General features: G+C 39.7%; 1 protein-coding gene across 1 annotated transcript in view; it reads left to right on the forward strand.

Annotated features, from left to right (window-relative positions):
• Positions 1-11875, forward strand: part of LOC134629292 (alpha-1,6-mannosylglycoprotein 6-beta-N-acetylglucosaminyltransferase B-like) — a 112200-nt gene extending 100325 nt beyond the window's left edge. Inside the window, exons 13-18 of the mRNA XM_063476516.1 lie at positions 2372-2530; positions 2687-2833; positions 3122-3238; positions 7063-7137; positions 8971-9254; positions 10279-11875. Coding sequence (XP_063332586.1) covers positions 2372-2530; positions 2687-2833; positions 3122-3238; positions 7063-7137; positions 8971-9254; positions 10279-10477 — 981 coding nt within the window. The 3' untranslated portion in view covers positions 10478-11875. The remainder of the gene's footprint in view (positions 1-2371; positions 2531-2686; positions 2834-3121; positions 3239-7062; positions 7138-8970; positions 9255-10278) is intronic.
• The last annotated feature ends 2317 nt before the right edge of the window (positions 11876-14192 follow it).

Genomic DNA, 14192 nt, shown 5'->3' on the forward strand with positions numbered 1-14192 from the left:
CTGCTGCACTTAGCGCTTGAGCTAATCTCCTAATTGGCTGGGAAAATCCTCACAGAGGAAGCTATCGATTACTACAGCCTCCAATTATGGCTCTGTGTGCGCGGGAGGGGGGGGCAACAGCAGAGGGATAACGTAAGCTGCTTAACGCCAGGCGGTCAATACTCTAGTCGGGGTTATGCACCGTTCACATGATTAAATTTTGGTTGTTAACTGATGCTAGCTGATTTTTCTCCCAGTCATTCTGCTGAACCTTGACTGCCCTTCTGGCTTTCTCACCCTCAGCATGTAATGTATATATTATTAGATTAAAAAAGGAGAGAAGTATGTACAAGTAAGTGTAAGTAAGTGAATAAGGACAATCAATGCTTTATCCTGCCTAAAACCAAGCCTCAGCGCAGCAAAATAAATACCTGCCTGCCAGATGTTTCTCCACAGAGTTTACTGACATTTTATTTTATTTTTTATTAAGGATTGTTCATTTCTTTTTTGTTTTGTTTTTTTTATTTGTTTTGTTTTGTTTTGCACATCAAAATTCAACCATCTGTCTCACATCAAGGTCGATATTAATTAAAGGTGAAGAAAACTTCTCAGCAGGTAATAGGATGAGTGGAGTGCAGAACTCACAAAAATTATTGCTGGTTAAATAGAAGGCAATTTTCATCTACATGTAAATATTCGGTATGTGTATTTGGTGCATTTTTCATAGGTGAAAGTAAGAATTCAACCAAATGAAACTAACGGCCCTGTGTTTGTTTCACTGAATAAAAAAGGACTAGATTGCTCCTTTTAACCCCTGTAGATAAAGTAGGAAATCAAAGAGCCCATAAGAGCTACTGGGACACGCCCACCAGGCGGGCAAAAACAGTACTGTGGTCTTTGTCCTTCATCCATCCTTTGAACGTTTTTCAGTGTAATTTAGCCAAAATGCTGCATAGTTGTTGTGCTATCGGATGGCTCATTTAAACTGTAGAAATGATTTACCTGACATTGGAAAAATATTCGCACAGCTTTACAGTTATGATACAATATTAGTGTGACAGACAGAAGTTTTCTAGCCCTACACTGTAAAAGTCACCAAAACGCACTATATAGCACTTACTTTTGCTTCAACAATGAACTATTTCTTGTTCTTCAGCTTTCACATAGTGGCATTATTCACCCATCCAGATCGAAAATACATGTAGCTGTTTGTACTCTTAAAGCGTTCATCCTGGCATCAGTGTAAGGTGAGGGATTCTGTACAAGATATACGTAGATGTCACCGAACTGGATCTGTTTCAGAGACTTAAATAAAGCTGCCTGAGCAAAATATGGATCACAAATTTTACCTCCTATCTTCTTTTTCCTCCATTGATGGATGATCCAAGTAGTCTTGGCTCAAGACAGATGGAAAAAAAGCAACACTTTCCAACACTGTCCTGCACTACTACCGACTGTCCACTATTGTCCGTCACGTTAGAGTAATGTTTCGCCCACCAGGGTAGTGAGTCGGTCAGGTGACTGAAAAGCACGGATAGTGATTAGAAGAACCAATAATGTGAGGATAATCTGTTCTACATATGCTTTATAAAATGACATATGCATAAGCTTCCCGTAGCTCAAACAAATTCACACAGATAAGGTAGAAGACATGAAAATATTCAGCACACTGTAGTGGAGCAAGTTCTTTAAAGAGGACCTATGATGCTCATTTCTACCTTCATATTTGTACTCTTGGATTCTTGGCCTTGGTGCAGCCCACTTTATCCACTGTGTGAAACAAGCCTTTTTGGTATGGGGGGGGACATTTTTGCTTTCATTGGATAGTTAAGCACTGTAGATTTGACAGAAAGGTTGGGAGCTGGGAAAGACTCGCACCAAAGGCCTGTAGGTTTGACTGAAACCCGGGCTGCTGCATTTCACTTATGTGGCATGTGGTCACCTGCTCAACCAGTGAGCTAAACTGGTACCTGAAAGCCTTTTTAGCTCCCTTTGCAGTCCTTCCTTCAATCCAGCTTTCTTCTGGGGCTTCTGTGTTTACAGCCAGAGCTGTGCGCCTTAGTTATTTGGAGCAGATGCACTGACCGACATCATACAGAGCCAAGATTAGAGTAAAAACTGCCTGAAATGGAGCATTTAAAGTCTGAAGCCTGAGCTTTTGTCTTTGAAAGATTACTAGTACGGATTTTGACCTCATTATATCAAACTTCAGCTTAATTTAATATGACTATCCCGCACTCTAACTATATATTTATTATTATAAGAAAAAAGATAGGTCACCATTTTTAAAAAATTTATTTATGGTGTTCTTCCTATTACACACTCTTTCTTCTATACGACCCATCTATATGTCATCGCAGTTCATCGGTCTCACCAAACCATCTTCTTCCAGCAGGGTAAAGAGAGTTTCCTCCAGATTCTCCATAGATACATGGAAGTCCACGGCACAGTCTACTATGAGACCCAGAGACCTCCAGAGGTCCCAGCCTTTGTGAAGAACCACGGCCTGCTGCCCCAGCACGAGCTGCAGCAATTATTGCGGAAGGCCAAGGCATGAACTTTATGTGGTTATTGTCACCACTGTTTAATGGACAGACTGTTTACAGACATTTCTTCTGCTTTTCTAACTTCTAAACTAAATTCTTCTGCTTTTAAATTACACAATCACTAAATTACATCCCTAATTTATCTTTTTTTTTTCTCCTAGCTCTTCATTGGTTTTGGTTTCCCATACGAGGGCCCGGCCCCTCTTGAAGCTATAGCCAATGGTTGCATTTTCCTCCAGCCCAAGTTCAACCCACCCCACAGCTCACTAAATCACGAGTTTTTTCGAGGCAAGCCCACATCTAGAGAGGTAGGTTCATTATATGTATATCTTCCCACAATCAGTCATGCTGCCAACAGATTCATTAAAGCAGTGGCTCAAACATTAGATCCAGACTGCATTTTTGCCACACTAATGGACACAGTATAACTATTTTTATGTGTCTTTGTACAAAATAATGATTGACAGTATTCATTTGATAAAGACAAACTGATTTTTCTGCAGCTAAAAGTGTTGTCTTTGTGTAGAGATGCTATTTATTTGCAAAATATTTATTTATAGAGCTGTCACTGTGTACACTGCATTTGTTTTCTATAGGTATTCTCCCAGCACCCGTACGCAGAGCAGTACATTGGCCGACCTCACGTCATGACAGTGGACTACAACAACTCTGTGGAGTTTGACTCTGCTATCAAGGAAATCATGAGGACCAAGGTGCTCACATATAACAGTGCTTTAAAAAAGAATTCATAAAGACAAAAGACATAACCATTTATCCTGTTATGTCCACTAATTAGTTACACTGAGTTAAATCATACATTGCTGTATATAAATGAGGTTAACCGTGATTGGGTGCTCTTTCACTCGTATAAGCTCTCTTCATGCTGAAAGAGGGACATCTCTGGGGTTTCTTTCTGTTTTAACAAACATGTTTTCACAGACATGCCAAGAATAGCTACATGTATTTATCCACCTATTGCTTTTGTGCCTTTGTGGCCAGGAAAATTGCAGTTGGTTTGTGCCTTGTTTGGCTCTTGTAATATAACGTTTCATTTTTGTATAGCGTTCAATGATGAATAACTCAGAGTTACAGATAGCACGGTTTGTTCTATTCTGTTTTCCCTTGAAGCTGTGATAAAATACAAGTACTGGACCTGCTCTTGTTGCTGTGAGCATAATAACAGTTTTTTAAACTTTGATGAAACAGCACAATAACTTTGCTGTGGTCAAGTCCTCCAGAGGGAGTTTGCCGTCTGTAGGTAGCAGAGTTATACTGCAGAGTGCTGAACTTTTCAATTCAGTGAATGTGATATAGATTAAGGATGCTAGCTTCCGAGAGAGGGAGCAGGGTTAATTAAAGAGTCAGCCAGGTACACTGAATCTTTTTAGAAAGCATTGAAATTGGGTGCAATGTTGAAAAAAATGAATTATATGAGCAGAAAAATTGAAAGATGGAGAGTACACTGACCAAGCATCTGCACAGTCACAAAATCTTTATAAAACAGAAATCCAATATGCCAAGCAGGCATATTTTCTCCTCTAAAATACAGGGATAGACCTTTTATATCTGAAACTAAATAATGTTTATTGAAGTTCAAAACTGCAGATGCATTTTACACTCAGAGAGGTGAAGCTGTGAATCACTAGTTTTCACGCAGATTCGAATTTCTAGAGAATTGACCATCCTAACCATTTTGGCATCACAAAAACTGGCCTCTTGAATTTATAAATGGTAATTTTGTTCTGCATACACTAAGGTATATTTAAATTTATTGTCAAATCTGATGGATACATACATCTGGATACATTTATGGCTGAGGTATAACGCTTTTGGCATTTAACTCTGTGAACACACATCATCCCACAAGACATGCAACATATTTTACATATGGAATACGAGTCACAGTAACACTCGAACAAGGCATCGGTCTATAGGGAAGCAGGAAACATGGAAACAGCTGTCTGCATGATCCTTTAAACATGCTGTAACAGTCTGCCCTTTGCAGATTAGAGATGGTATGTTGGGAGATTAGGCAAAAGCTGATATATGTAGTGTTAGCTCTCTGTGTGTGTGTGTGTGTGTGTGTGTGTCAGTGTGTGTGTGTGTGTGTGAGTGTGAGAGAGGCTGTTCTCATCTTTTCGTCTGCGTAGTCAGACAAGCTACAGTTCAGCAACACTGGCTTAGTGTGCCTTCTCCATCTGCACTGACAGACCACGGAGAAAGAGCTGATGGACCACTTCACCCTTCACTGGAGGCACAATGCCCCGAGCAAACTCACACATACCCATACAACATATACACGCACCACCCCCAGCACCCAAACAAACACATAAACACAACTCATACACTGGAATTGCAAAGATGAGACGTATCAGTACACACAGCCTCACCTGCACATTACAGCCATTAAATTCAAGGCACACGCAGGCATACACAAACCGTGTGTGAGGCAGAGGCTCATGTTCAGTCATGCAAGACAAAGCAATCTCTGGCCTACAAGTCCTCATGTTCAAATAAAACCCTTTTCCATCTCTTTCTTTCTTTCTTTTCTTATTCCCTGTTCCATGTCTTATGGGAATTGCCGTTTTAAATGTGGCTAACTTTAACGTTCACATGAAGTAGTCTTAATAGGGTGGGCAAAAGTCAAGGTCACTCTGACCTTAATAAACAAAATTTTGGTCGTACTTGTTATGATAAAATGATGATATGATGCCTAGTCATTATTCAATGCCAAACTCAGAAACAGAAGTAGGTCGATTGTGACAGGTCTGCGTAGGTTCTTAGGCATCTAGTTCATGGTAGTCTTAACGGCTTGAAATAAAGGTAACTGGATTTATTTTGGGGTCATGAAGGTGTTGGATGATACGACCCCAGGGTCAACTATTATTGTTGGTATATGGTGGGGTTGTTTCCAAGGGGACAGCCTCACTACAGGTTAAATATCTGGCACTCCCCATTAGTTTTCAGAGTTGAAAAATCCTCTTGGACAAGAGGTGAAATGCCTTCATAAACCAAAAAGAAGACCAGTTCCCTTCATTTCAAGTGATTACTTCCATTGTCACGATATTTCACATTTGTCCAAATCTGAATAAATGATCCAACTTCTCCAATTTTACTGATTGGTGGAGGTATACAACCACAAAGGGGTGATTGTCAAAACTGCTAAAAAAAAACACAGCTTTCTGGACTCTAGTCGGTTAGAATGTTTTGTTAAGCACATCTTTTAAAAGAGTTTGGAGATAGGATGATTTATGAGACCAACAACAACACCCAAGAAAATCATATAGAGCTTCTCAGTTAGCGAACCATGCAAATGGGATTTTCATTCTATTTAATTTTTGAGTGAAGTCTACATCAGCCAAGGATAAGAGAAAGGACTTAAAGAAGAGACGGTCACAAGTCTAAACTACACAAATGTGATAAAAATAAAAAATAGAGCAAAACAGTGCTAAATGCCTTCATACACACAAAACCTGAAACCTTTGCTTCCATCTGCTGCCAGTGTTGCCAGCACCTTTTCAAAAAGCTCCACTCAAAGCCGCACCTGTAAATGCGAACGTGGCCTGGGTCACTATGCCTGGTTAAGCAAAGGCGAATGAGAACGCTGTTAGAAAAAGGACACGTCCATTGATTGTTTTTGCAGGAAGCCTGTGTGCCTGCCCTTGTTCAAATGTTTGCTTTCTGCTCCTGCTTATAAAGTAGATTAGCATAAGGCTTTGATCAGATTTGCAGTGTGTAGCTTTTTAAATTGCACCATCCCTGCATGTTTGCTTCTCAGTGGTTTTCACTTGAAATGGGCCAAGTCTGATTTCACAGATGGTTGAACATTAGACTGCTTTGATTTCACATTGGAAATGCAATTTAGTGAGTCATGTATCATTTACAAAGGCAGGTCTTTGCATTAGGTCATAAAGACAATCCACTTCGATCTCTCCAAAGCTTGGTATTTGCAGTTAGAAATACAAAAATGTGTTTTCATTTGGTTGGAGTGTGTAACAGGATCATTTTAGTTCATATAAAACTTGAACTTGTGTCTTTGTACAGTGTGGCTGATGTTGAATATCAGCAGTCTAGCACTTTATTAAATCTGCTAAATTCATTTTTTATTAATCCCAGCACTGCAGTTGCAACTATTTCGTATTCATCGGCTTTTGTGTCAGACAGTCTGTTAGCAAGTATTGAACATGTTGGTATTAGCAAGAGACACAAAAGATATATGGTGTTTCCAGCTCATCTCTAATTAGAGCAATCAAAAGTGTGCTTTAGTTATAAAACCAGCACATCAAAGGAGGAGATGATCTATTGGTATGCAAATAAAGCCTAATGATTTTCCAAGCAGTGACATACTGTGATTAGGCCTCGCAGAAACCTGACAATAGAAACATTCGTCAGCTCAAATTACCAAGGAGAAGAGACAATTCATTGCAATTACTGAGAACAATGATGCGGAAGGAAAACGAAAAGTACACTTTACTGCGAGTAAAATGTGGCAATAATAACGTGGTGATGATTGTGTGTTTTCACGTGTGATTCTCAGGTCGAGCCTTATCTGCCTTATGAATACACCTGCGAGGGCATGCTCGAGAGAGTACATGCATACATACAGCATCAGGTGAGTGTCGCTACAAATCTCTACGGTTCAATGTCTGCACATATGCGCTTTGCCTATACTCTCCTTTTCTTTTGTCTCTCATTTATATACGTTCTTTTTTGAAGCTTTCAGAACCCTTACACTGCTTAATATTTCATGACTATGTGCATTCAGCACCTAGGACGTCGTGTATCTAGGCCTGTGTGTGTGTGCGTGTGAGATTATGTACCCCATGTATGTGGGCATGCGATTAATCGACATGCTAACTCTCATTAGGAGCCACATATCTGCCCTCCGGCTTTAAAGCAGAAGGTCTTCTGACACTAATGAGGAGGGATGAGTAAGGAAAAAGAACACAAGTGTGGGAATAATGATGATGAAGGACTAGGATAAAAGCACTTTTTTATAGCCCCCCACAAAATGTTAGACAAACCACAGAAGCTCTCTCGATGACTTTTATTCACTCCTGACTTGCAGCTTGTTTTGGACCCGGAAAGCTGTTGAAAGACTAACAGGAGAACATTAAATTACATTTCTGTTCAAATTGGATTTTCTAAAGGAACCGCTTCCTGCAGCTGGTTTGCAGTAGCATAGCATAGCCTTCGCCTTGTGATTCGAGTCTCCCTGTGTGTTTCTGAATGTCACCGTGGCCAGATATGATCCTGGAGAGATCTACTTTAACAGGAACTACCACAAGTTTTTATTTTTGCTCGGCAGGTGTTTCTGTCTTCCTGTCGGGACAGATTTTGTCAGGGTGATAGCTTGAACGCTGAGCAAGCTGCAGTCACACAAATTTAAATGTGTGTAGCTGAGCTGCAAATGAAGGCAGAGTTCAAAGATGGATGGGGTCTGAGTACTTCATGAATACTCATTTGTCAGAACATCACCTTGTTACAGGCTTCAGTAACACTCACAGCTGGCGTTATCCCACCCTCGACACTCTCTAATGTTTCACTTATTATAATGTAGAAAACAAAGCCTTTGGCAATAGTAATACTCTGATCTGGAGCAGCGTCATGTTTTTATTGCATTTTCCACATGTTACAGGTTTTATCATATTTTTATATTTAGGATTTTAAACACTTTTTTTAAATGTAAAATTGCCATTTGCATTTAACTATAACTCTATATGCTTGGATCACTGTGTTTATTGTTGTTAAACTTACGTTAATCAGAAACATCCATATTTTGATTTGGAGCATCTTCCCAAGCCACAACTGCACATGTGCTTTAAAATTAGAAATAACATTTATTGAATTGTTTGTATTTAGTAAATGTACAATATTTGGGCTGAGTGAATATCTTTTAACATCTTTCTCTCCATCGGTCTAAAATATTAATGTGTCTTCTGAGAAGCAGAACTCTGCATTAGCATGTGCTCTATGCATCTTCTCCTCAAGTCTGTTTGCTTTCATTTTACCAGCGTAACTGCAGATAACTACAGTGAGTGTGTGTTGCACTTGACAAATGCACATGCTTGGATGCCTTAAGGCACAGAATTGAGTGACCTACACTCAATACTTAAGGCATCTTGTGTAGGACTGGAGCTGTTGCTGCTGTTCTCCTGAGAAGCAGCTGGTTCTATGCTCTTGTTGTCGACACATTTTCGAGTACAGCCGTTAGGTAAAAGCAGCCTGTATGAAAGTTTCTTACATTATTGGATATAGCCTGTAACTGTGATAGTGGAGCAGCGCCTTATAAAGGATTGCTCAAACGACAGGAGGCCCAACTTACCTGGTGCCACTTTACTTTACTGTAAAGACAATAACTGACTCAGGTTTATTTAGTCTGGTAATATTTTACAGTTCTACAATTATTTGATTTTAAAAATTATTGTATTTATTTCACCTCCAGGATTTCTGTGCCCCAGAGCCTCCCTTCATTCCAGCCAACCTCTCCAGAAAGGGGTCCGCTGGTGGCAGCAGGATGATGGGACCTCTGTTTGTGCCCCTGCCCAACACTACAGCTCTTGGCTGGGCATCCAATGTGACAGCTCCCCCTGCCTGGCCTCCTCTCAGCTCCCTCAGGCTGCTTGTATCTCAAGAGGGCCAGTCTTGTGTGGAGGCCTGCCAGTCAGCTGGTTTCATCTGTGAACCCGCTCACTTTCACTTCATCAACAACAAGGAGGCTCTGCGCGGGTAGGTCAGCCAAGAGTACAAACTGCCTGCTAGCGAGGCTTTAATTAAGTGTTTAGTCCCAACAATCAAGCTTTTCTCATCAAACACTCCACTCCTACAACTTACCAAGCAACACCTCATCACACGTTGTCAGCGTTACCTGAGGAGTACCATCTGTGGTAGAAACACTGTCTGTCATGTCTAAATTAAATTAAAAGGAGAATTTGTAACAACCAAGCAATCTTTGTGTACGTCACACAAATTTAAACAAAGGCGAGTGATCTAAAAGACTCCATGCAATAATATCTGTAGCTGTGGTTTTGATGGATGGTGGTTCTGACTGCAGGCTGTGAAGCCACTGAACTGGCCAAAATGAAAAAAGGTTCTATTCTACGAGTTTTAACATAACAAATTGGATTTTGGAAATGATTAAGAGTTCAAAACGTTCTATTTAAACTGAAGATTGACACTAAGTACAGTTTAGGCCGTCTCTGACCTTAGTATGACTCTGATATTTATTTAGTTTACTGTACCAGCCCATGGCTGCTGATCCAGAAACTTCACTTTCAGACATCTCCTTTTCTCAAGCTCCGAGACAGAAATCCTGTCAGCAGTTGAGTCTCTCCTTCGAGCATTTCCCACCTGACTGCTTTCAGCCTTAACTCCTTTTCTCTGCTCTTACTTCATCCTTCGAGTATTTTTCTGTTTCTGTTGTTTTTCTATCTGTCTTGGTTTACAGTGCCTCTCCTCTTTGTTTCTCTTTGTCTTTTCATGCTGATGTCTCATACCTGCTCCATAGTTTTTTCCATCTTCCCCGTAGCTTTTTCACTTCCTTCAGTTCCTCCCGTTGGTTCGTCTGTGATTAAAGTGGTGAACTCGTTTCCATTCCTTGTTTCTGCTTCCCGTTTATTTTCAGGTTAACGCCAGTTCCACTTTCCTGTTACATGTCTGAGATGAAACAGTGAATTTTATTATTCATCTTATCTTCTTGATAAATCTCAGTGATCTCTTTTTTTAGATTTCTGCTGCTCTTTTCACTCCTCAGGTTGGACGTACAGTGTGAAGTTGTAGACTCTGAGATTAACCACATCTTGCCAGCCTTCTCGGTGGTGCGGCAGGAGTGTGGCCTTCAGAGGGAACCGCTACTCTTCAGCTGTGCAGGACACTCCCCTAAATACAGACGTCTTTGCCCCTGCAGGGACTTCCGCCATGGGCAGGTGGCGCTGTGTAGAGACTGTCTATAATGACAGAACACGTGAAGGACAGACAGAAAAGACATGGACAAAGAGAAAGAGAAGAAAGTGTAGAGCTGTGACATATCACCTGGTGTTGCAGAGAGCCAGCCTCTCTCGAAAAGTAAATGTAGGCTCGTGACGAAGAAGCATGCATGGATTTAAAGAGTTTACACTGGAACTGAGCCTGGGTTGTATCAGAGGATATTTGATGACTGTAGTTGTTATAACAGATGTTATACTGCAACAGACTGGAGACACTTTGGCTACACTGAACACATAACATGTGGACCGTTCAAGAAGCAGATGTGCCATGAAATGCATCTTTTACTGGCTACACCTGCAGCTCACCTGCAGCAGAGTGACTCACAGGCAAAGCAAGCAAAACACTGAGCTTTCATTGTTGGGATTGTGTTGCCTTCATTTTTTTTTAACCTAGCACAGTGCTGTGAAACTTACAGCTTTTCACAGTTTCTGTGATATGAGTAATTAACATCCACAGACTACACGCGCCCCTTTTAAGGTATAAGTAAACAAACGCCAGCTGGTACTGGCAAAATAAGTTATAACCAGTAGTTTCATTTAAATTAAAAAAACAGTTTATGACTCTCTTCTGTGCTAAAGGACCGCACGCATCAACCTTAATAATTATAAATAGAGCACTTGCCTATTTTTGCAAATGCGGAGCAGATCTCTGCAGAGCAGCACTTAAATGTTGTTCTAACACCTCGGGAGGCAATTTACATTAATTAGAAAGGTTTAAGTGGTACAGGAGGTGCTCTGCGAATGGTTCACATATGTTACATGTTCAAAGTACCCACAACCTTTTTAAAATAGCATTCGAGTGGTTCCAAGTGTCCAGAGACTGGGTTAACGCTCACAAAGCTGAAAGACTTTCACAAAAACGTACAGGATAATAGTTTCTGCAAGATGCTGACTGATGATATTATACACAACATTTCATTTTTTTGGAATTGTATCCCACCAAAATAAGGGGTTCCAGTTGAAAAATATACCCTTTAAAAGCATGTGACTGCAGAGTATTGGGACTACACTGTCATTCCATGACAAAGTCTTCAAATATCTTGGCTTGGAGAAGGCAACCTCAGGTCAATATCCAATCTCCTCTCTGCACATGGACAAAGGATGATGGACAACCAGGTTATCTCCCCAGCTTTTTCTCCCCTCCTCCTGTGATGGACAGAATAATTTATCAGACTGAAACTCAAGTCTGAGGTAACATCACTCAATGCAATCATCTCTGGTCAGAAAACGAAAGAGGAGAAGAGAGGACAAAGATAAAGGGCATAAGATTATTTTTCAATAAATAAGCTTTTAGAGCCTTCAGTTGGATTTTTAAAAAGTCCTCCGGGCTTTTGTGATGGAAAAATCAGAAAATAAAAAAAAGAATGGATCAAAATGCTAATGTGGGTTTTGTATTGTGTCTGGTCTTTACTTAGGTTCTTCCTACCTTTATTATGCTCCAGGGTTGCTCCTAGTCCCATCTGTTAAAATCATCCCAGCGTTCACATTCATCCAGATTTCCATCTATTCATCCACCTCCAGGGAGAGACGTGATCTTTTTCACATAAAGCTGACAGCCAAAACAGTTCGGAGCAGTCTATGAGAAGTGAGGTAGCACACTACAGAGGGAGGAGCAGGAAGTTGCATTGAAGAATCAAACTTCAGTGTGGACATCTGACTGGAGCATCTGATTTTGTCAATCTGATTTTTTACTGTGTACTGTAAATTGCAAAGATTTGAACTCTGACTCATAACAGCACACAGACGCTACAAGATGTGGTATCTACGTAGACCACAAAGACAGACTCATTATTTCTCCTGATTCTGTGAGTTTGGGCTTAATGCTACAGATGACGCTAGACTTTTTCAGTATGGTAGGTGGTTATCTTAGAAAAATGTGCATCCTTGAATGCACCCTCTGCATAACCACTCACAGTAGCTCCTGTTTAGTAATTAGCAAATTTTAAAAGGACATGCAATATGAAAAATTCGTGTTTTGTAGTTTTTGTATCCTACATTCTCAGGCCTCTGACTAAAGGGGTGTGGTGTTTTTTGCTGTTGTTGTTTGTTGTTTTGGGGGGGTTTTTTGGAGTTATTCTGTTGTAGATGTTGGACAGCCAACCTGCTATTATCCTGTCATATACCTAGACACCTCTAACACTCACCTCAATTGTTGCTTCATTGATTGGACCTCAGTGCTGTCATGACTTCAATTAATATTTAACAAGCTAAAAATAAGGTAAAAAGGTAAAAACATATTGCTTTGTGTATATCCTTAAATTTAGTGTCTGGCTATAAAGTCAAACTCAAAACCTGCACGCAATCAATTGGCCATTGTGGACAGGGATTTCTGACCAGTATAGACTACATGAGCTCACTGCTCAGCTGGTACCATCCAGTCAGCAAATATCATGTAATGTGCACTATTTAAAGTAACTTTAGCCTACAAATAGTCACAGTGGATCTGCAAGCTAATTTGCAAACCACAGCCTCCCTATCTCCTCTAGTTCATGCGGTCTTTGACTTAATCAGTGTTTGCTCTGTTGTAACTAATGCCTACTCAACTCTGTACAGGTCTGTATGTTAGCCATGAAACCACAGGTGTGCTTTCTCCACCTGGTGCTTTTCAGGTAGGTACATGTAAAAAAAAAAAAAACAACAACAACTTTAGAAATCTGTCAAAAACGTGTCTTAAAAATGTTAACTTGGGCCATTTTTGTTGTAAACCTTACTGTGGGTTGTCTAGCAATATACATATATACTGTATACTGATTTAAAAAAAAACAACTCACGTAATAACTGTTAATTAATGAAATATTCATATATTCATGGCTACATATAAATATGTGTGTGTGCGTATGCATATATGTTACTGTCGGTTTCATTGACTATGTAGCTGCACTCGTTGAGGTTTGAGCTGAATGCCTTAAATGTGTAGCAGCAGTAGAGATCTTTGTATTCTGATGTCATTGAGATAAAATTCAAAAGTTACAATAGATTACAAGAATGCACAATTTCCAGTGAGTCCGGCAGGTAAACTGTTTTTAGAGCAGGAATGACTCCACTTTCAATACTGAAAACTAATGTAACATTACTAAATGCTAATACCCTAAATAGTTTCATGTTTTCAAGTTTTATTGTCATGTACAGATAAACAGTGTAGCCACATTTACCCATAATGAAATTCTTCGGCTCATGCTCCTCAGCTTTACATGAGCATATAGAAAGTGTGCAGTTATATTAAGAAGAAAATGACAAGAAAATAGCAGTAATAATAATAATAATAATAATAATACTAAAAGAGAGGAAAAAGAGAAGTATTAATATTTAGAGAATTTAAGACAAGTTGGTATTTACAGTTTGTGCAAAAGTTGTGCAATGAGCATTAAGTGGCATAGCTAATGAAATTAAATATCAATCAACAGTAATTTGAATTTGAATTTTTCAGTTTGGTACGTCTTTACCTTGGTAATAATAGGAACTAATTCGGGCTAGACCTGAGTAATAGATACACACTTTAACTATCAGATTATGACAGTGTGTCATATGTATGGGTTGTGTGTGTGATTAGAGGTACAGCAGTGCTGTTGGTCTGAATCCCAATGACTAATGCAAAATTCAATGAATAATAAATCAAAAGTGTGAATGTTAAAGTAGATTCATCAAATCCTCATTGACCTGTACTGGCATGGGAAGAAATGTC

Source organism: Pelmatolapia mariae, linkage group LG6, assembly GCF_036321145.2.
Source record: "Pelmatolapia mariae isolate MD_Pm_ZW linkage group LG6, Pm_UMD_F_2, whole genome shotgun sequence".
Classification (NCBI taxonomy): domain Eukaryota; kingdom Metazoa; phylum Chordata; class Actinopteri; order Cichliformes; family Cichlidae; genus Pelmatolapia; species Pelmatolapia mariae.